This window comes from Salvia hispanica, chromosome 1, assembly GCF_029641045.1.
Source record: "Salvia hispanica isolate PSC_SH4W2 chromosome 1, Shi_PSC_v1, whole genome shotgun sequence".
NCBI classification, from domain to species: Eukaryota; Viridiplantae; Streptophyta; class Magnoliopsida; order Lamiales; family Lamiaceae; genus Salvia; species Salvia hispanica.
Window position 1 is genome coordinate 61589627 of NC_142692.1, and position 21433 is coordinate 61611059.

Consider the following 21433-nt stretch of genomic DNA (forward strand, 5'->3'; position numbering starts at 1 on the left):
CTCTCTTTTCGAATGACTATTTAAACCCATTTTAGATAATACTCCCTCTGTCCCATTAGAAATGCAACGTTTTCCTTTTTGGGTTGTCTCATTAAAAATGAAACGTTTTCTGAAATGGAAACATCACTCTCTCTACTTTTCCCTCTCTCTTACGTTACTCTCTCTTCATTAACTCACAAAATAACACTTGCATAAAATCTTGTGCCGGAAACCAAATATTTCATATTTATTGGGACGGAGGGAGTACATAAGATGCTGACTCCAAATTCACACATATATACTGTTTCATTAAAAAAAAAAAAAAAAACTCTATTTCTTTAATAAAATTAATCTCTATTTATTTGTAATAGTAGCAAATTTTTTCCTCATTACTTCAACCATGTTTTTGCTTTATCTTTATTACTTTATTAATCTTATACTATTAAAATTGGTGTTATCTACCCGCTAGACTATTTTTATGTACGGAATTAGTATATATATATATGTGTGTACAATACAATACCATTACATGACATCTCTTTCTGCCCCTGTCTTCTATTTGGTTCAAGAATCAACCAAAAATCAAGATTCTTGACCTATATTCCTTTTCTTACATCTCTTTTCACTTTGTTGGAGTCATAATCATGGCTGATTTCATGTTGAGCTTTGTGATTTTGTTAAACTTAGTGGTGGCTGCCCCTTCAGGTGTAAAAACTAATTAAATTCTCATTCATCTTCAACTTTTTTTGGATGATGAAGATGATAATTGACTCTCTCTGTTGCAGATGCGGCCTACTGCCTGTGCAAGGCAGGGGTGAGCGACACCGTGCTGCAGAAAAACATTGATTACTCATGCGGAAACGGAGCGGATTGCTCAGCAATCCTTCAAAATGGAGCTTGTTACAATCCTAACACTGTCAAAGATCACTGCAGTTATGCAGTTAACAGCTATTTTCAGAGGAGATCTCAGCTTGGTGCAACCTGTGATTTTCAAGGGAGTGCTACTCTTTCCCAAACTGGCCCCACAGGTAACAAACTTTTCAATTCTCACTTCTTTTTTTTTTTTTTTTCTTTTGGGTATTTCATTTTATTTTTTTTTTAATTTCTAATGTTTGTAGGTGTGCCCTCTGCATGTGTTTACCAGGCAAGCCCAAGGTTTGAACTTCACTTTTTTCCTTTTAAGAAACCAGTTTTTACAGAATTTGTTGTTTCAGTTTTGAATGTCTGCTCAAGCTTTAATTGTTGAATTAGGAAAAGAATATTTAATGATTTTTTACAAAGAAAAACAACATTTTAATTTTGTACCTATAAATGTCATCATTCACTTAACTACTCATACATTAAATGGATTTACTGTTTGCCATGATTGTGTAAATGAAAATATGAATGTGTAATTGTTCTACCAGAACAGTATAGAAGCTTCTACTCAAATTAAGAAAATAGGAGTAGGTTTTTCATTTTTTAGAGTAGAAAAAAGATGCTTTATGGGGAGATGAAATCAGCACACAGACAAGTGAAAAATGTGTAAAGAATTAATTTTATTTTATGAGCTGTCTCTGATGTTGAAGAATATAATCCATAGAATAAAGAGTAAATTGGATATATATGAGCTGTCTTGTACTAATATTGTACCATCCTCAGCAGAACATCATCTATAGATTCCTTTAGTATACTCCATTCAATTAGGTGTGGTTATGCACATTTTATTATTGGCAAATGACAATAATGTTTATTATATTCAATTAGGTGTGGTTATGCACATTTTATTATAGGCAAATTAACAATAATGTCCAGATGGCCTTGAATTCAATATCATTGATTTTAGATATTACCACCTCACCGCTGGACCAACTCACGCATATCATCTAATAATAATATTCACTCATTTTGTTCACAACTGTGCAGCACCGGCGGCACTGCGACTCCGACCACTGGTGGTGGCAACATCACTTTCCCCGGCGCCCCAATAGGAAGTACCGGTTCGGGCGACACCGGCCATAGTGCTAGTGTGAGACTCAGTAGTTCATCAATGATCGTTGTGTCCCTTCTTACCCTAATAGGAGTATCTCTCTAAGCAGATTAAATTTAGAATTTGGGGCCCTTTCTTGTTTCTTTTATTTTCTTTATTAGTTTGTACTACTTTATAGTGAAAGGGTAAAAAAAGTAGGGAATTTGATTCCCTTTTATGGTCTCCTATTTTCAGAAATTTTGTATGTACAATGTACATCTGGATAGGGAGGCTGAAAATTTATTGAAATTTACTTTTTTTTCTTTTGGGAAAATTTACATATTTTTAAGATACTCCTACAAGTTTTTGTTGTTTTTCCGATTTTGCTCTCGATAAATTCTGCAAATTTTACCCCCAAATCATATACCCCTCCGTTCCGGTTAATATGTCACATTTCTTAGTTGGTATGAGATATTAATAGTTGTTAGTTAATGTGTGTATAAATATTAGTAAATGGAGAGATAAAGAGAGTTGGATTATTTAATCGTAGAGAGAAAATAATGGTTTAGTGAATTAATTGGAGAGATAAAAGTTTTCAAAAATAGAAATGTGACATCTTAATTAGAACAAACGAAAAAGAAAAGTGTTCGTATGTCATTTTAGTTGGGATGAAGGGTGTACTACTGCTACATAAATCAAATGTACTATACTTCTATTGAAAAAAATCGGTTATCATCCTGCAATTATGCACACTACGTAAGAGTATTATTGATTGTATATATCTTATAAATATTTTATTGTTCTTGTTAGTTTAAGGTCATTTGGTAGAGCTGTAGAGGGGTTTTCTGGTATGGTGATGGATGAGACATTTCAACAAACCAACCAACCACATGTTTTCTTTATATATGGATATTTGCAATGTAAGTAAATTTTAAAGGCATAAGCAACTGTAGTTGTACCGTAAATTAAATGCTTTTTCCCGTTTCTTGAAGGAAAATTACTTATTTTGGTAAGTATCAGGTGTGATAGATAAATAGTATGGATTTGAATAGTGACTCGTCTCAAGATAAGATGCTACCCACTTTGTCATACATAATTTATCAAGAACGACATCCTTAAAAGTTAAAAGCATAGGCAATGGATGCCTTTTCCTATCCCACAAGTCATGCTCTTCATCTCCATATCAATATTTCTTTTTTGTTTTTCTGCACCATATATCATACTCCCTCCGTTCCATAGTAATGAAGGCGTTCCTTTTCAGCACGGAGATTAAGAAAATTTGTAAGTAAAGGAAGAATAAAGTGGAAAATGGAAAAGATAGAGAGATGAAGAGAGCAAAAAGTACTAGGGAGTAAAGTAGGTGTGGAAAAATGTGTTGACTTTTATTAAAAAGAAAAATGACTATTACTATGGAACGTACCAAAATGACAAAATGACTCTATTACTATGAAACAGATGGAGTAACTCATATTATCCCCCTATTTCCTACATTGTGTTATTCCTCTACCCTTACGTTTCCAATTAAAATCATAAAATATTGCTCCCTCCGTCCCACCATAAATGAGCCAATTCCCTTTTAAATAAAAAATCATCTCTTTTACTTTATTTTCCAACTTACTTTTTTCTTTCCACTCCTTTACTTTCTTCATTTTAACTCTTTAAATATCAATTTATTAAATTATGTGCCAAAAGAAGTGGTTCACTTATGGCGGAACGGAGGGAATACTACTTATTAACTTCAAATAATTATAAAATTAAATTTATAACAATATAAATAACAAATCACTTTATTAAAATTAATAAGTAAAAACTACAAATCCTACAAATTCTACCTAAAACTAAAACTTACTTTATTTTTTCATTCAACATTCATATAATAATAATAGGGACCAAATTATATATAAGAAAAATTTGAGAATTTAGTAATTTCCAAATATAAGAAAATTTTGCAAAATTGAACAATTAAATAGTGTAGGTTAAGATAATTGAGGAGGGGCATTTCCCTATCTTGAGTTAGGTGGCTCTGCCCATGTCTTAAACTCCTCTCTATTGAACAGAGACAATACATTTCTCACCCACAATCACGCAATGGGCGACAAGGAGCACTCGCCCCGCCCTTGAGTGGGCACTAAATAACTAATATCTCATGTTCCTTGTGGTTCCAAAAATCTTTAGTTGACTAATGCTAATTTTGTAGCTGATTATTTATCTCAAAAGATAAATTTGAATTTGATTATATTTTCTTTTACAAAATTAAAATTTACAACTCCTAATACTGAACTCTCATTTTTACACTCAAAATCCATATTTCTTTCGTCCCTTAAAAATAAGAACTATTTCCATTTTAGTTTGACCCTTAAAATTGTGCTTTTTTTTTATTTTAAGAAGTATTTCCAGAAGAGTTACGAAGTGAATTAACGCAATTCCGAGGCATAGAGCATTGATTTCTATAGGGTTACTCACTTCTAAATTGAGCCACATTTCGTGCTCTTTATTTTAGGAAGTATTTCCAGAAGAGTTACGAAGTGAATTAACGCAATTGAGTCACTTCTAAAATTATGCTCTTTTTGTTTTAGGAAGTATTTCCAGAAGAGTTACAAAGTGAATTAACGCAATTCCGAGGCATAGAGCACAAAATTGATTTCGTATAGGGTAGTCACTTCTAAATTGAGCCGCATACAATCCAACCCGAAAAAGACTCGGGAACTTCAAAGGCAAGTCGAGGAACTTCTTGCCAAAAGTGTAGTTCATAAATTTCTATAAAAAGATATATTTCTCAGCGCATATGCATGGTTGTAGAGCTATAAACAAAATCACATGAAAGCATGTATGTGCCTCGAAGGAATTGCTTGTTATAGTGCCACATCCTGGTGGCTTGATATGCCATTTTGGGGTTGTTAAGATGTATGAAATCTTATGTGAGCATTTTATTAGTTTAATATGAAAAAGTAAGTTGAGAAGTTGTGCGCATTGAGCAACCTAAGTCGAAGTCTAAGAATTTTGGTTTATACCCATTGGTTGATGTGTCAATAAATTTTGTGCTAGAATTGTTCACCTCTCACATGGAGAATGATAGTCTTTTTATTGTTGTGGATATGTTTTCTTAGATGATACCACACATTCACTCGACCAAATGGAGGTCATGACAGGGACATGGAGTCGAACCATCTGAGTAGGCGCCAAGTTCTCATGTCTTTGTCTTCATATACACAAAAAAAAGTCTAATAAAACAAAATGAATAGTCTACCTCTCATTCTTGATCCATTTTCTATCTTCTATTTTATCCTTTTTATCTTCCTCTCATATTTTACTAATTTATTTATAATTCACTTATAAAATTATTTTTTATGATAGAAGAGTCTATATATATAGGTTCTTGTTAGATTGAGATTTTTTAGCTTAATTAAGAAATGAGATGCAATATCAGCCACTCATTTCAAAATATCAATTGCAAGTAGATTATGTCAACTAGAGGGTATTATCGTCATTTCATTTCAATAGCCAGAATATCAAATGTCAACAGCTCGTATTAAAATGTCAACAACTAAAAAATAACATTTATAATTCACATATCAATACCGAGAATATCAAATGTCAACAACTCGTATTAAAATGTCAACAACTAAAAATAACACTTATAACTCACATATCAATAAGCAGAATATCGAATGTCAACAACTCGTATTAAAATGTCAACAACTAAAAAATAACACTTATAATTCACATATCAATAGTCAGAATATCGAATGTCAACAACTCGTATTAAAATGTCAACAACTAACAAATAACACTTATAATTCACATATCAATAGCGCGAATATCGAATGTCAACAACTCGTATTAAAATGTCAACAACTAAATAATAACACTTATAATTCACAAATTAATAGCCAGAATATCGAATGTCAACAACTCGTATTAAAATGTCAACAACTAACAAATAACACTTATAATTCACATATCAATAGCCAGAATATCGAATGTCAACAACTCGTATTAAAATGTCAACAACTAACAAATAACACTTATAATTCACATATCAATAGCGAGAATATCAAATGTCAACAACTAAAAATAACACATATCAATAGCGAGAATATCGAATGTCAACAACTCGTATTAAAATGTCAACAACTAACAAATAATACTTATAATTCACATATCAATAGCGAGAATATCGAATGTCAACAACTCGTATTAAAATCTCAACAACTAATAAATAACACTTATAATTCACATATCAATAGTTAAAATATCGAATGTCAACAACTTATAGCAAAATGTCAATAATATGTATTTCTCCATCAAATTGCATGAATCATAAACTAAACTAAAACAATTCAACCTATTGAGATTTTGCCTATACAAACATTCTCTAAAATTGCTGAATAGCAAGCAGCCAACGTACATTACTAATTCATTTTTATCATTTCACATACAATTTAATCCAGAAATTTATTGGGGGAAAAGACATAGCTCAACTTTCAAAACTTCAAATAGTTTCAAATTCAAAAAATAACAGCCACACCTTGACGAATTGGTGATTCTCCGATGAGAAAAACTGAAAGGACAACGGATTCCGCTCAAAACCAAGTCTAGTGAGCAAACCAATCGCTTTATTAGTAAAGACTGCAGCGAATTGCGGATTGGATGAATCCTCGAGCGCGGACTACAGGACCAACAATCCATCGGCGAGATCGAATTTCTCGTCCTTGACGAGGCGGCAGAGCTCTCGAGTGGACTGATCGACCACCGCCACAGAGGCGCAGCGGAGGCAGCGGCCATTAGCCGCGGTTCCGGCGGCGGAGAGCGGTGCGGAGCGAAATTTGTTGAAGATTGAGGCGACAACGAGCTTCTGGAGCGAAATTTGTCGAAAATTTGATCCAAATTCCGCCTATTCCACCTCCGTCTTCCCCGCCCCTTTGACCGGCGTCGGATCCTCCTTCTCTCTGGCGCATCACACAGCGATGCCAGCTGTTTTGATCTCCCTCCCTGAGAAGACTCTGATCCAGGCCGCGCTGGCGGTGATGTCGACGGCGAACATGTGCTCAGCGTGTGGGAAGAAGGTCGGGTTGACCTTGTCCATCTACATTGATCGAAATTGATCGATTCAGTGAGATTTAGATTCTGATTTTGATTTGATTTTGAAAGTACCTTTTCGGATTTGGGGATGAGTTTGCAAGAGTGGAGAGCTGAGCGGCATTTCTCGGCTTCGTTGTGGCTTCTGGAGGCAGATTCTGAAATCAAATTACCATTCTGCCCTTTCATAATAAATTAATCTAAAATTATTTTTTATGTGGCAAAATCTGGACCACTCATTTAATAAAAATGAGTGGCTAATATTGCATCTCATTTATCAATTAGCATAAAAAATCTCAATTGATCACAACCATAAAAATCAGTGCTAACTCTATATAGAATAATGCTGCTGCTGTACAAGTTAAAAAGGTACTCCCTCCATCCCACAAAAGATGTCACACTTGTGGGACGGTACGAGATTTTAAGAGGTTTTGTTTTATGTGTTAAATGAAGAGAGAATATATAACTTTTATATTCATGTGAGAGAGAACTTTTTCCAAAAGGTGAAATATGACATCTTTTATGGTGGGATAAACAAAAAAGGAAAGTGTGACATATTTTCTGGGACGGAGGTAGTAACAAACTATGTAAAAAGTTAATCTCTCGTCCACGTGCCTGTCACGAGGTAATATGGCGCCAAAGAAGTTGGTAGGTATAAACAAAAAAGAAATTCACAATCCGAATGCCTCGCCTCGCCTTCCCTTCCGTTTTCATTTTCATTTTCATTTTCGCCTCAATTCAATTCCCCCAGAAACCCTAACTCTGTTTCTCCATCCTCGGTGTTTTCCACGTTTCTTTGCTTCCAAATCAATCATTAACCGAGGATTTCCTTGAAACGTAAGGTACAAATCCATGGATTAGATATGCTTTTGCGATTCATTCCATCAAAAAATCTGCCCTTTCCATGTTGCTTTCATCTCTCTATTTGAATATGTCCATCCTGCTTCATGGTTTTGGCTTATGCTGGTCTGTTGTTGCCCATTAATGTCGATTGAGGATTCTGTGAAAAGTAATCACAAACTTAATTAATTCATTGTAGGATTCTAGCTATTTTGAATTTCACTGCAGGAAATTTCGATATATCTATGGAGCTTTTGTGCTGAGGAGAGTAATTTCGATTGAGATCGAAGATCAAGTCTATTGTTGAATTCATGTTTAAGCAATGCTGCTTTTCTTACTTATCATTAACATTAAGAACTTTTACCACTACTTTAGCTGTGCGGTGGGCTCGAAATCGTTGTTCAATGCTTTAAATCCATTATATTTGGTGGACTATTTGAAACTCCAAAACATGATATTTGGTGTTTTTTAAACCTTGATATCAGTTATGGAGTATGGCCGGTGAAAATGGGAGGCAATTAGATAACCGGAATGAGGAGCCTACATCGCCTTTTCCAATTGTGAATTCTGAAAGAATCAGCATCTGTGAAGGCAAGCAAGAAGAAAATGGAAGAAGCCCTGCAAAAATCTCAGACTCTTCCTCGTCCAGTTTGGATAACTCCTCCATCACTGATTCTCCGGGATCATTCAGTCAGCGATCAGATGTCGTGCTGACTGAATCCCCTGCCATCCAAGTGATGGAGAGGCCTAAAACCTCAGATCCGGATAGTCCAAGCCGGTGGAGTGTTGACTCGGGGGATTCTTTGTTCAGCATCCACATGGAGAGTGGCAGTTTCTCCAAGGAGCATTCGCTGAGTACAAGTGGAGACATAGGGGAGCTATCTTTATCCGAAGCATATCTTCCTCGTCGAGTATCTCCCAAGTCAGGGGAGTCTGTAGACTCATCATACACTTCCTCTGCTGCAGCAGCAGCAAAAGCTTTAGAGGAAGCGCGAAGGGCTGTGAAAGAAGACGCCAAGTATGCTGCTGAAAAACCGAAAGACCCTCCCGAGGCTTCCTCAAGTGTCCCAACAGACCAAAATCTATCGAGGTCTAATACTCTCCAATCCCACGATGATAGTGACAACGAGTCTTGTGTTTCTACCTCGTGAGTGCCCTTGTTCTTGATTCGTTATCTCCTTTCTGAGATATGTATGAGTTGTATGAGTTTGTCTGTACATGGCACAGGACGAGTGAGTCAAGATGTCCAATGTGCCAATGCTTGTGGTGTGCTAGGATGTGTAGCTGCTGCAAGTGGCCAAACTGCAGCTGCGGCTCTTGGTTTCGTTGGCCAAGCTGTTCCAGTTCTTGCATAAGCTGGCCTAACTGGTGTTCCAGTTCTTGCATAAGCTGCCCTAGCTGCTGTTCCAATTCTTGCATAAGCTGCCCTACCTGCTGCACTAACTTGCATCATTGGTGCTCGACTTCTTGCTGCTGCTACGGTTGGAAACGTAGCATCAGGTTCATGGATAGGAACACAGGCAGTTCTAGCAAACATAAAGTTTAATTGATTGTTTGAAGAATTTGTTACTCACCACATTGTGGCTTGGGGCCTAACAATTATGGAAGTTTCTGAGGTAATTTAGTGATTTTTATTTTCAGTTATAAATTTTAAATGTTACTCATTAAATATCTCATATTACAATTTTGGGATATCCTATCCACCATTAAATATCGCCAGCCATGAACACAGGGAGTATTGATTAATTAGCAATATTTTCGAATTTGATTTTTGGTGTGGTAAAAACAAGTTTAATCACTTGTAAAAATATCAGTTCTCCCCATAAAAAAAATCTAAAGATTTAGTTGGAAAGCTCTCGATGGTAGCTTTCTGATGATGCTCTTAATGTTGGGTTTTAGTCATGGAAAATAGTTTTAAATAAGTTGAAAGTAGTTGTCACGAAATTCTATATTTGATACTGTGTGATATATACTCAATTTATAAAATAGGACTTTTATTTGTTAAATTTCTTTACTTTACAAGTTTAACTTATGTTTTGATTTCTTGAGAAACATTGTTGATGAATTTAAGAAATTTTGTCTTGGATTCTCAGAGTAAAATGTCTTGCGATAGTATAGTTACTATCATCAATAGAACTAGACATATTACGCTGAGAATCCAAGACGAAGTTGATCAAAAGTAGAAGTTCTAATGTTATTAACCTCTACACGATGTCGAAATAATGATACTGTAAGTGTGTAGATAGTAATTTTTAACTATTCATTGATAACGAGAAAATATTTGATAGTTGCTTTTTAATTTGTACCATTGTAGAATTATTCACTAGCAAGAGTGTTATTTTGCAGAAACTGAATATCTGCAACCTGAACTAGTTAAATTATCTTTTAATTTGTGCCACTGCAACCTGAACTAGTTAAATTATCTTTTAATTTGTGCCACTGGTGAGAGTAGATCTAAATTATTACTACTACAAAAGAATAATTCATAGTGTATAAATATTGTATATGTAGAAAAAGATTTATAAAAAATTTATAATGTACGCAATTGAAAAGTTTTAAGTATTTTTTTACTCCATATAGTAGGAATAATAATTTAGGAAAAAAGTGAACTACGTAAATGGTATCTGATCTTTCACTTTCGCACGTATACGGTACCTGATCTTTATTTTATATCGTTTTTGGTACCTATAAATCACATTTTTGGTATCTGATGCAATTTTCATTCCAAAATACCCTCTAAATAAATTCATTTTTCCATTTATGTCATAAAGGATATTTTGCACATTGACAAAACTAATACCAAAAGTGATATTATAATATTTTCTCTCATTCTCCTCACTCTTTATACTATTATTATTAATCAATGTTTAATATTATTTTTTGATATTATAAATTAATAATTAATTTATTCATTAATATCATTTAAATATACTTAATCATAATTATAGATAGAATTATATTTAATTATTATAATAATAATATTATTATAATAGTAACATCGAGTACTAGTAATTACTCCCTCCGTCCATGAAAATTCGTCCCGGTTTGACCGGGCACGGGTTTTAAGAAATGTAATGGAAAGTGAGTTGAAAAAGTTAGTGGATTGTGGGTCCTACTTTTATATATTAGTTTTATAATAAAATGTGAGTAGGAATGAGTTAGTGGAATATGGGGTCCACTACCAAAAATGGTAGAAGTGAAATGGGACAAATTTTGGGGGACGGACGGAAATGGAAAAATGGGACAAATTTTGGTGGACGGAGGGAGTAATAAATAATACTACTCCCTCCGTCTTCCAAGTTTGTCCCGATTTGATCCGGCGCGGGTTTTAAGAAATTGTTTGTCTTTATACAAAATGAAGGTGCATAGTGGAATAAGGGTCCCATATTAAGGAGATTGATGGTGTATTTAATGTTTATTTTTTATAAGATTTCAAGTGGAACTAACTTTGTGGGACGGACGAAAAATGTAAAATATGACAAACTTTGGAGGACGGAGTGAATAATTATTATTTTATATTAAAATTAATAACTAATCAATATAGTCTTAATCAAAATTTAAAATTGTGAATTGTATTCATAATGATAAAGAGTTGAATATTTTTAGTTAGGTGTTTCAACCCTAAAATGAGTATAAATAATTTCATTAAATATATTCAATTGATTTAATTACTTTAAATAATTAATTTAATTAGGTATTTTGTTATTGATTTATATTATGAATGCAATTAGATATATGTCACTAAAAAGAAAGAAGAAAAAGAAGAGAAAAGAAAAAAGAGGAAACATAAACTAAGGAGAAAAAAGAAATAACAAAGGAAGATAAAAAACTAAAAAGAAAGAATAAAATGAAGAAAAAAGAAAGAAGAACAAATTAAAGAAGAAGAAAAAATAAGAAATGAAGACAAAGGAATCACATATTTGGTTCTATTTAATTGAAATTTCCAAAAATATCCTCCATAACAAAAAAAATCACATGTTTGGTATCTGGGTTATTTTTGTCATGGGATACCGAAAATGATATAAAATAAAGATCAGGTACTGCGAAAGTGAAAAATCAGGTACTATTTATGTAGTTCACTCTTAGAAAAAAATAGTCTTAAAACTGGCATGTAACAACTTCTTCATGGTCTCGTAGTATGTATAATATAGGTCGTCAAGGCGTTTACACAACATGCCTTTGATGCATTCGTCTTTCCACCACAAGGTAAGCTGCAAAAAGCAATCGCTCAACAAAGACATCCTCGACGCCAAAAGTGTCATCTTCTCCGTGGGGATCTATGGAATATCAGAGATAGTATTTTAAAGATAAGTTATAAAGGAAAATGAATTGTGATTATCTCATACTGCATGGTGTCGTATTCATAGATGAAAATCTGAATTAAAAAATACAACAAAAAAGATAATATTTTTAATAAAAAATAAAATGTGTCGTGGTGTGTTATCATGCGAACACACCCGCTATCAATGTTTTAAAAACCGGACTGGACCGGCCGGTTCGACCGGTCGGACCGCGAACCGGTAGGTAGTCCGGTCCAGTTCACTCCTTTAAACCACCAATGCATTGAACCGCTGTGAACCGCTGTGAACCGGCAGAACCGGCCGGCCGGATCGGTTGGACCGTGAACCGGAAACCGGTTTAGTATTGTTTTGTTTAAAATTTTTAAAAATTTGTTGTTGGTAGGAGTTGAACTCATGACCTCTCTTCTACATAAGAAGACTTCTACCACTCCACCACATGAGCTCATTGAACAATTTGAACATCAAATATTTTTATACATTAACCATTAAATTTTTATCTACAAAAACTAATAATTCATTTTAATTTTATATTCTTTAATATAATTGTTAATTATAATATAAATAATTATCATCCTCTATATTTTAATGATGCTCTACTTACCATCTATATTATTATTAGTACTCCCTCCGTCCCATAAAAGTTGAGTTGTATTTCTTTTTAGTCCGTCCCAACAAAGTTGAGTCATTTCTTTTTTTAACAAAAGACAAAACATCTAATCGGTCTTACTTTATTCCATCATTTACTATACTCTCCCTTATCTTTCCTACTTTTTTCATCTCTCCTATTTATTTAATATAAATTCTTAATCTCTGTGTCCAAAAGTTTTGTCTCAACTTTTATGGGACGGAGGGAGTACCATATAAGATTCATTATTTACTATAAATAAATTTTTTATATTACATACTTAATTTATATACCCTAGCTATTGACATCAATGAATATTTTTATCTAAACTTAATACCTAATTCGTATTTAATTATAATATTATTTTACGAAATAAATTTTCTTAAATTAATAAACATCATCTATTTTAATACATAAAAATATTAAATTTCTTCGAAATATTTAATATATGTGTTTATTATATATTCCGGTTCAATCAATGGTTCGACCAGTGAACCGGTTGAACCAGTGAACCAGTAACGACGCCGGTTCGCCGGCCGGTCCGATTTTTAAAACATTGCCCGCTATCGATGCCACATCGCTTGCCGCACTCCGTAACATACCTCAATAAATTTGTATCCTATAACTAAAACAATAATTAACAAAAAACAAGCCACAGAGAATAGCCCCCGGCGAGGATCGAACTCGCGACCTTTCGCTTACGAAGCGAACGCAATACCACTATGCTACGGAGGCAACTGATTTACTGGTAGATTATTATTTAATATGACCATTGACAAAGACGAAAGCTATGTATAGTCACTCGATCGTTGCTTGACGATAGATATGCTTGCACAACTCGAATTATTGAAGCTTTGAAATTTATGTTTCAGCTTTCTTTTATTGAATTTTGTCGGAGCAAACAAGAGTATAACAAAACTAGCTATAAATTCTTTTATTTAAGATTCTTATCAAATCTAACCTCCCAAATCCAAACCCCATAGTTGTACCACTGAAATTTTCTCTATAATACTCAAAATAAGCACCAACCACAACATTTAATAAATTTCATCGCTATTGATTTCAAACTACTCAAAAAGTCGTTTAACAAGAGGAAAAAAACCTTAAAACTTTATTGATACCAAAAAACTGGATCCAATTAAATACATTGATCAATAGACTAGAATGCCTAAACCAGCTAAATAACCTCAAGAGTCATGATTTCAGGCGCTACAACATTCGAAAATATGGATTCGAACGTAAACATCACTAGCTAAAACGACTTCATTTCCTCGAAATACCAAGCCTCTTTCGAAAATCCTCCTCCATAAGAGGGATGCCACCGTTGAGCTTGATCTTAGGCTCCCACCCTAGCAGCTCCTTCGCCTTCGTTATGTCCGGTTTTCTTTGGCGAGGATCATCCGGGGTGTTCTCAACTGTCGTGATCTTCACATTCGGGTTGATCATCTACATTAAACAGATAGCACCCGCGTAGAGTTTGTGAGGAAATCATCCAAATGTATACGTAAAAATACGAGTAATGCAGAAATGAAGAGATTTACCTCCTTCACAGTCTGTGCAAGCTCGAGCATTGTGAACTCACCTGATAATAAATCTTAACGAGTTAGATATTCGCGAGCCAGGATACGAGATGGAAATTATAAGAAATGGAAGAAACACGGATGATTGACCTGGATTGCCAATGTTGATTGGCCCTATATGATCTCCTTCCATTAATCGCGTAAGGCCATCAATCTTTTTTGGCAAAAGAAGCAAAGTTTTCAATCAAGAAAAGAGATTAAACAGACAAGATGAATGAAAGCGCACCATGTCAGAAACATAGCAGAAACTCCTTGTTTGTGTTCCGGGAAGCTGAACAGTCAAAGGCTCGTCGCTGCAAGTAGTAGTAGTGTAAAACAAAGTGAAATGAAGCATCGAAGTGGAATCTAATATGGAAGACTGGATAAAAAGCATCTACCGTATAGCTTGAGCTAAGAAGTTGCTGACAACACGACCATCATCAAGATTCATCCGGGGTCCATAAGTGTTGAAGATCCTTGCAATTCTTATCTCTGTTGAACCATTTCATAATGCTTAGGGAACTCCAATATGAAATTGTTATACTCAAATGTCCGGTGTTGGGAAAGATATTACCAACTCCGTGCAGCCTGTGATAATCGTACATCAACGTCTCTGCTACTCTTTTCCCCTCATCATAACAACTCCTCACTCCTGCAATTGAAACCAAAAATTTCGAATAATTACTATGAATTTATCAAATGATTCGTTTGAAAGTGTATGCAACTGCAGAATTTTAGGACTAAAACCATACATGTTTCTCTACCAAGATAGTATAGTATAGCAAGGTATTACCTATAGGGTTCACGTTGCCCCAGTAATCCTCTGTCTGAGGATGCACGAGCGGATCACCATAGACCTCCGAGGTTGATGTAAGTAAAATCCTAAGAGGTACTTACAAAATTGTCAGAACATCCAAAATGAACAAAAATCGGAAGAGAATCGAAAATGAGCAGACGTACCTAGCTCCTACTCGCCTGGCAAGTCCCAACATGTTCAGTGTGCCTATTACATTCGTCTTTATTGTCTGTCAAGTATTATGGCAGGGACAATGAATATCAGAAAATAAAAATGAAATGACTAGTCGTTGATTCACAGATGCAACTGATGAAGACACTGTGTCCATATACTTATTCTAGACAACGTAGAAAAATAAATGTTTTCATCAACTTGCAACATATTTCCTTAGGCGAAGACGTGAGCTTTATATGCACATGAGTAGAGAGGGAGAGAGCCATGACAACTGACTGACCTTCACCGGATTGTATTTGTAAAAGATTGGTGAAGCAGGACAAGCGAGATGGTAGATCCGGTCAACTTCAACGAACAAAGGCTCTGTCACATCTGCAGACAAAAAGAATTGATAAGTAGAAACCATGTGAGACACATACATTGCATCATAAGGGAGTGACAGTTAAACAGAATGCTCACCGTGTCGAATAAGCTCAAATCTTGGATGGCCAATCCATTGCCTCAAGTTATCCTTTGAACCAGTGAAGTAGTTATCCACAACAATCACCTGAGCAACAATTTCATATTATCATTTGTGATACTGATTGAGAAACAAACATAGCTTGCTCAATTTCATATTATCATTTGTGATACTGATTGAGAAACAAACATAGCTTGCATTTTGCATCAAGCCAGTCTAAAAAGACGTTGTTATGTCCTACCTCGTTCTTTTCGTTTTGCATGAGTTTATCAACTAAGTGAGAGCCAATGAATCCAGCCCCGCCCGTAACCAGAATTCTCATGTTTGCCTGTCAGGTTGGTTAGTTAGTCCAAGATGTATGGTCACATTATACATCCATAATCCATGATCTAAGATAGTTATTATAAAGTCATACAAATTGAGCACATGGAACTCGATCTTCGAGTGAGGGAATGAATATCGTACCTGAAAGAATTTTGCTCTTCGCAATGGTGAAGGCTCGGGAGGTGGCTTGGTCGACACACGGCCACCATTTGATGCGTCCTTAGCCATTTCTAGGATAAGTTCTGAATTCAAAAACTACATAAGATAAACATCCAAATTCCATAGCAACCGCATAAACAATGATTCAATCGTCATTGTTTCAAAAGGAGATCACAAAACAAAACTAAAAGACAAAACGTCAAATATTCAAGTAATCAATTTCTACGGAAATAATACAAACCAATAACATGAACAAAACCACACGTATAATACAATCTGTCGCATTCACATTGTCTCGGATCTTTCTCTCAAATAAATTGTGAAGAATTAAAAATGAAAATGATTAGAACAAAATGAAGCGATGATCGATCACCTCTTAATCAATTGAATAAAGTAGTAGTGGAAGCAGAACAATTCTCCAGCTCAAATTGCAAATATTATTAATATTATTCACAACGCAATTGTGATCTTCAAAGTAATAAATACTGAAAAAGAAATGGCGATTAAATCTAACATTAGCAGTGGGGAAAGAGATGGGGAGACGATAATCTTCAAGATTAGCGAACGTTATGCAATTATGCATGTGTCAAATATTCACCAATCGCTTTAAAATACCACTATATCCAATCCAAATAATAGATTTGTGATCTTTTATTTATAACCAAATATCATGCATTTACAGAAATGTTTTTGTTAGGTAAAAATTTATTATTTTTATTATGCTAAACCAAAAGAAAGGAGTATTAGTAGAAATTAAAATTTTAGAATAAGTAATAAAATAATATGTTCTTTAGGCATCCAAAAGTTTTAAATTGGTTGATAAAACTATTTATATATGAAGATTTCTCAAATTTGATTTTACATAGTATAAATTTTGTAAATATTTTTTTCAATTAAAGATCTACAAAAAATTTTAATCCATGCGAAGATTTTATTAGATTTGAAAACAAAACTTAATGTGAGAGTATAAAACGTGCTAAATTGGTAATATAGTGAATTAGCGTTTTTTTATAATCTCTAGCTTTATTTCGGCAATATATAGTTAAATTTAATTTGAAGGGAATTAATGCTTGTAAATCAACTCATCAATTCATTATTAATTTATTATATTATTCATTTATTTGAAGTTACAGAGAAAATGAGCAAATTGAGCTTTGATTTTTGTGAATTCAATGAAATTAAAATTTTCAATAATATTTTTAATATATTAGAATCAAAATAAATATATTAAACAAAATAAACAATGTTAAACGTGCGTTGAACGATGATGGTGCTCATATAAAGAGCTCACGTAAAGTATGTAGCATACAATTTCCCTCAAACTGACAAAAGTGTATATATGGTTGAGACAGATTCATTAATGTGATCGATCCTCCTCACTTGAAGTTATGAGAATGGACATAACTGATAATCTTAAATTGTCTTATTTGATGGATTTGGAGGAATTGCATTATCTCAATTGTTTCATCAACTGCATAGGAAAAGTGATGATCATTTGAATGATTTTAATTTGCGCTATGGTGATAGAGGGAATCACATGATTTTGGTCGTGATTGGGTGAACTACTACATAATTGATCTTGATCAACAATGATCAATCTGGTTTAAATATACACTACTTAATAATGATTGTAATCATACAAAATTAATGAGCAAATTGATTTTTAGTTAATGCAGGATCAATTCTCTCTCAGCATATATGCATTCGGTATTACTAGTGCTGATGATGATTGATTTCCAAGGTCATCAACTACTCCTCTTAGGCTTTTCCCAAAGTCAATAACTACTTTTTAAACATTTCAAACTCTTTCATTCTTTCCTTGACATCTGATACTTTGGCTTAGTACAAGTCAACATGTGCAAGAAAACAGGAAGCTCTAATATTTTGAATATTCCAGAGGTGTATCTAAATCCCACCTCAAAATCTAACCTACTTCTTTTCTTCTCTTTTTTTCTGGGTCAATTTACACTAGATTATAACAACTGAAATGTGACAGATGGCAAATTTCACCTCAGCAGAGGCGAAACCGGTTGCTCTTCCTTGCCAAATTTCTTGTTAATTTCTAGCTGACTGCATTCAAATTTGACTGATTCAGAGGTAACGGGCTCGATTCTTCATCAGGTGCAGGCGTTGCCTGTTGCTGTCGGTGGCGTATGATGGAGGTGACTGCTTTGAGTATAATGCAGATCGGTATAATGATCCCAGCGACTCGTAGCAACAAAAGCTGTTTCATAGGTTGAAAGAGAATTGAGGAAATGTTGAATGCTGCTTTCCAATTTCTGATTTTCATATATGTTAGTAGAACTTACCATGATCAGTGGGAGCGAATAATTCCCCGCTCGACTCACAACTACCGGAAGAGTATGCCGCATAATCAGGAGCACCATGAACTGCATTAAGTTGAGAACAAACAAGATGAATCAAGACCACAAAATGTTGTTTAAGAGCATGGTAATCATGAATCAGTATAGCATTAAAATAGTAGATTTGTTTACGATTTCTCAACTTTTTCTACGAAAAAGAGAGAGAGGGGGGCTTACTATTAATGCTAATGTGCGGCAGCAGACTATGCTTCGTGACGTGGAAGCAGCATACTCATCGTATTCTGGATCGAGGAAGCTATGATCAGCAGCAACCATTGCAATAATGCGCGGATTGTTCAGATCTCTTCTTGCAATTTGCCAATTCCCCCTGATAAGAATGGATCTTTGTTAGTGCAAGAAACTATACAAGGGTGCATAGGATTGATCCTTGTTTGTTTCAAGCTATACAAGAATAAGAATTAGAATTACCTCAAGTTCATCGGAAGTTCACCCAAACGGAAAATTGGCGGTGGTGCAGTGTATCCTGGCTTGAATTGCTGCAACATAAAGTGACACTTAAAGTAAGAAAGCAACAGAAGAAGCAAACTCAACAAGAAACAAGAAGCTATAAACTAACCTGATGGCATATCTCACACATGGTGTCACCCTTCTCGTTGCACCACTTTTGCACACATCTACGATGAGCATACTGACAAAAAAAGCCGATAAGAGTATACACGTTACATCTCCAGTACTCCATAAACCCAATACAAAAAAAAGCCTTCAATTCCTTTATATGGAAATTATGTTCGCACGTCTAAGTTTTGAAACGAGGGAATAAACGACCACACCTCTTTATGCTAGTCCGCTCTTTCAAAGATTAAGGCCTAGTGAAAACAGAGCAACTAATCCACCAACAATGAAATAAAAAACTCATCTTGGATGCATGCATAAATCATGATCAAGAATTTCAAATTGGAAATCTTCTAACCATAAAAAAAAAATGACCAAAAATCTAATTAAGGAAGTAAAATGAATATGAAGTGATAGATTACAGAGTAATTAGCAACCAACCTTCAAGCTTCCAGAGCAAGAGCATGGAGCCTCCATGCTTGAATCAAAACCTTCATCTTGGCATATCCGACACTCGACCACCTTCCTCAGAGACAAGCTAGCCTCGGAATCTTTCTGGTACGAGTAGTCGATTGCTACTTCATCGACAGTGATGGGGACTACGTGCTTCAATCTACTCTCGATTGCAGCCTCAAGGGTCGACTCAGTAAGCAAACGATCAACCAGCAAAACGAAGTGATCCCCCATTTTGAAGGTTTTGCACAAAGAACACTCACCTATCACAAAACCAGAGCTTCAACATTACCAAATTAGCTCAGGCAACATGTACAAAAGGGCTAATAGGTTGAATTCAAAGTGTGGTGTGAGTCAACCATAATTAAGTGTTTATTGAATAAACAACACCTTAAAAGATACTGCCAAGCCCTTTGAAGATAATGTCAAAAGGTGGAATCCCAATTCAAGATTGGACACAAAGAGAGAGGCTTTAAAGAGAAAAACAGGTACAGATTATTTTCTAATACTAGTATTTTATTTATAAAAGGTCTCTTCTTTTCTTCATAAGGAAAGGGAGAAACAAACCCTTGGAATCAAATTTTTCAAAGAATCAAAAAATAACAAAAGCCCAACACACCGAAACATCAAAAACAAACAATTCAAAGATGGGATTGGAATTAAGCGAATACAATCAAATGCTTTGTGAGAATTGTGAGAATATAAGCAAAGATGATGGTGTAATTGGAATAAAATTGAGATACAAAGTAAAGGGAGAATATACATATAATCGAAAGAGAGACTTACAAGAAGGGTATCGAATAATCTGAAAGCTAAGAAATCTATCCTTTTCTAGCTAAAGCAACAGATTGAGTGTTCAATGTAATTCAAAAATATGAATTGTTCAAATAAAATTTTGTTGTATGCAATCATGGCCTCGAACATATATGTATATACGCGCAAAGAGAGAGAGAGGATAGAGAGAGTTTTTTGAAGTACAAAAAATAAAAAATTGGGGAAAATGTAAACAGTCCGAGAATAGTACAGTGTCTTTTCTTTAACGGTTTAACCATTAATTATTACAGTACCAGCGGCATTTGTAAGAATGAATATAGAATCGAATCTTTACTTTTCAATTTTTCTCCAATTCTTTGCATCATTTTAAAAATTGAGTTTTTTCACTGTATTATTTTTAAAAATATTCATTGCGGAATTTTTAATCAACGGCAGTGAAACGCTTGCTCTCACCTTCCGTTACCTTTTAAGCCTTGAATCAGTTAATTATGAAGCGGAGTTAATGGAACGTCATGTCCAGATGCTTAATTGAAGATCGCAATTAGATTAATTAATAAAGTGAATTAGTGTTAATCATTATTTCATACTCCTAATATTGATTGGGAGGTTACTTTATTAATTGAACTACATACTCGAACTTAATTTTATTTGAATATTGGGTTCTGCAACTAGCTACTTTGTCCGATTTTTTTCGCAATATATTGGACATTATGTTTACATTTTTAGTAGCCAATTGGTGGTTGACAGTTTACTTAGCAATTAATTTCATCTTCTATTAAAGTTCGACGATTCAATTTTATAATAAATAATTTATTTTTCATAATTGATAAACTACAGTTTCCGAACTGCATTTAATGATTTTTTTAATAATAATTTTTTTTATAATATCGAAAATATTCCTTTTAATGGACTTTATGTAGTTCAAATTTTATATAAAACGTAAGATGATAGAAATATATATAGGAGATGGTTCATTTTAGCACTTTTCTTAAAGGCAGAATACAAACTATATTAGTACAAAAATTG

General features: G+C 34.2%; 4 protein-coding genes and 1 non-coding gene across 8 annotated transcripts; 2 read left to right on the forward strand and 3 right to left on the reverse strand.

Moving 5' to 3' along the window:
- The first annotated feature begins 502 nt into the window (after positions 1 to 502).
- On the forward strand, positions 503 to 2261 carry LOC125223659 (PLASMODESMATA CALLOSE-BINDING PROTEIN 2-like). The gene is made up of 4 exons (XM_048126905.2): positions 503 to 684; positions 765 to 1007; positions 1098 to 1134; positions 1885 to 2261. Exons 1-4 carry the CDS (start codon positions 624 to 626, stop codon positions 2051 to 2053), a joined length of 510 nt encoding a protein of 169 aa, XP_047982862.1. The 5' UTR covers positions 503 to 623; the 3' UTR covers positions 2054 to 2261.
- Positions 2262 to 7693: 5432 nt separating this feature from the next.
- Positions 7694 to 9486, forward strand: LOC125224259 (uncharacterized). Of its 2 annotated transcripts, none has more exons than XM_089062359.1 (3): positions 7694 to 7848; positions 8332 to 8993; positions 9074 to 9486. In XM_089062359.1, exons 2-3 carry the CDS (start codon positions 8341 to 8343, stop codon positions 9390 to 9392), a joined length of 972 nt encoding a protein of 323 aa, XP_088918485.1. In that variant the 5' UTR covers positions 7694 to 7848; positions 8332 to 8340; the 3' UTR covers positions 9393 to 9486. The 2 variants fall into 2 exon arrangements, with proteins under 2 accessions (XP_088918485.1, XP_088918486.1); XM_089062360.1 differs by having other exon boundaries at positions 7694 to 7843.
- A 3949-nt stretch (positions 9487 to 13435) lies between these two features.
- TRNAT-CGU (transfer RNA threonine (anticodon CGU)) lies at positions 13436 to 13507 on the reverse strand. The gene has a single exon. It is a non-coding gene; the product is annotated as a tRNA-Thr (tRNA).
- A 368-nt stretch (positions 13508 to 13875) lies between these two features.
- Positions 13876 to 16797, reverse strand: LOC125223568 (UDP-glucuronic acid decarboxylase 6-like). Its single transcript, XM_048126770.2, has 13 exons — positions 16618 to 16797; positions 16227 to 16327; positions 16003 to 16089; positions 15761 to 15848; positions 15582 to 15673; positions 15292 to 15356; positions 15125 to 15213; positions 14906 to 14983; positions 14730 to 14823; positions 14579 to 14645; positions 14443 to 14506; positions 14314 to 14354; positions 13876 to 14218 (listed from the first exon to the last, which is right to left on the reverse strand). Exons 2-13 carry the CDS (start codon positions 16311 to 16313, stop codon positions 14036 to 14038), a joined length of 1035 nt encoding a protein of 344 aa, XP_047982727.1. The 5' UTR covers positions 16314 to 16327; positions 16618 to 16797; the 3' UTR covers positions 13876 to 14035.
- A 1211-nt stretch (positions 16798 to 18008) lies between these two features.
- LOC125219712 (RING/FYVE/PHD zinc finger superfamily protein) lies at positions 18009 to 20615 on the reverse strand. 3 transcript variants are annotated; one of them, XM_048121755.2, is made up of 7 exons: positions 20420 to 20615; positions 19622 to 19896; positions 19185 to 19256; positions 19037 to 19104; positions 18785 to 18935; positions 18554 to 18634; positions 18009 to 18468 (listed from the first exon to the last, which is right to left on the reverse strand). In XM_048121755.2, exons 2-7 carry the CDS (start codon positions 19865 to 19867, stop codon positions 18307 to 18309), a joined length of 780 nt encoding a protein of 259 aa, XP_047977712.1. In that variant the 5' UTR covers positions 19868 to 19896; positions 20420 to 20615; the 3' UTR covers positions 18009 to 18306. The 3 variants fall into 3 exon arrangements, with proteins under 3 accessions (XP_047977712.1, XP_047977713.1, XP_047977714.1); XM_048121756.2 differs by having other exon boundaries at positions 19622 to 19913; XM_048121757.2 differs by lacking the exon at positions 20420 to 20615 and adding an exon at positions 20024 to 20387.
- Between the last annotated feature and the right edge of the window lie 818 nt (positions 20616 to 21433).

What these genes read in the sequence shown, in the direction of transcription:
- LOC125224259 (XM_089062359.1), top strand. Translation starts at nt 8,341, where the DNA reads ATGGCCGGTGAAAATGGGAGGCAATTAGATAACCGGAATGAGGAGCCT. An exon ending in GAGTCTTGTGTTTCTACCTC is followed by an intron (nt 8,994 to 9,073) that starts GTGAGTGCCCTT and finishes TACATGGCACAG; the next exon opens with GACGAGTGAGTCAAGATGTC.
- LOC125223659 (XM_048126905.2), top strand. Translation starts at nt 624, where the DNA reads ATGGCTGATTTCATGTTGAGCTTTGTGATTTTGTTAAACTTAGTGGTG. An exon ending in AGTGGTGGCTGCCCCTTCAG is followed by an intron (nt 685 to 764) that starts GTGTAAAAACTA and finishes TCTCTGTTGCAG; the next exon opens with ATGCGGCCTACTGCCTGTGC. An exon ending in GTTTACCAGGCAAGCCCAAG is followed by an intron (nt 1,135 to 1,884) that starts GTTTGAACTTCA and finishes ACAACTGTGCAG; the next exon opens with CACCGGCGGCACTGCGACTC.
- LOC125223568 (XM_048126770.2), bottom strand. Translation starts at nt 16,313, where the DNA reads ATGGCTAAGGACGCATCAAATGGTGGCCGTGTGTCGACCAAGCCACCT. An exon ending in TGCAAAACGAAAAGAACGAG is followed by an intron (nt 15,849 to 16,002) that starts GTAGGACATAAC and finishes ATTGTTGCTCAG; the next exon opens with GTGATTGTTGTGGATAACTA. An exon ending in TCTGCTATGTTTCTGACATG is followed by an intron (nt 14,507 to 14,578) that starts GTGCGCTTTCAT and finishes TTGCCAAAAAAG; the next exon opens with ATTGATGGCCTTACGCGATT.
- LOC125219712 (XM_048121755.2), bottom strand. Translation starts at nt 19,867, where the DNA reads ATGGGGGATCACTTCGTTTTGCTGGTTGATCGTTTGCTTACTGAGTCG. An exon ending in GCCGCACATTAGCATTAATA is followed by an intron (nt 18,635 to 18,784) that starts GTAAGCCCCCCT and finishes AACTTAATGCAG; the next exon opens with TTCATGGTGCTCCTGATTAT. An exon ending in ATTCGCTCCCACTGATCATG is followed by an intron (nt 18,469 to 18,553) that starts GTAAGTTCTACT and finishes CCTATGAAACAG; the next exon opens with CTTTTGTTGCTACGAGTCGC.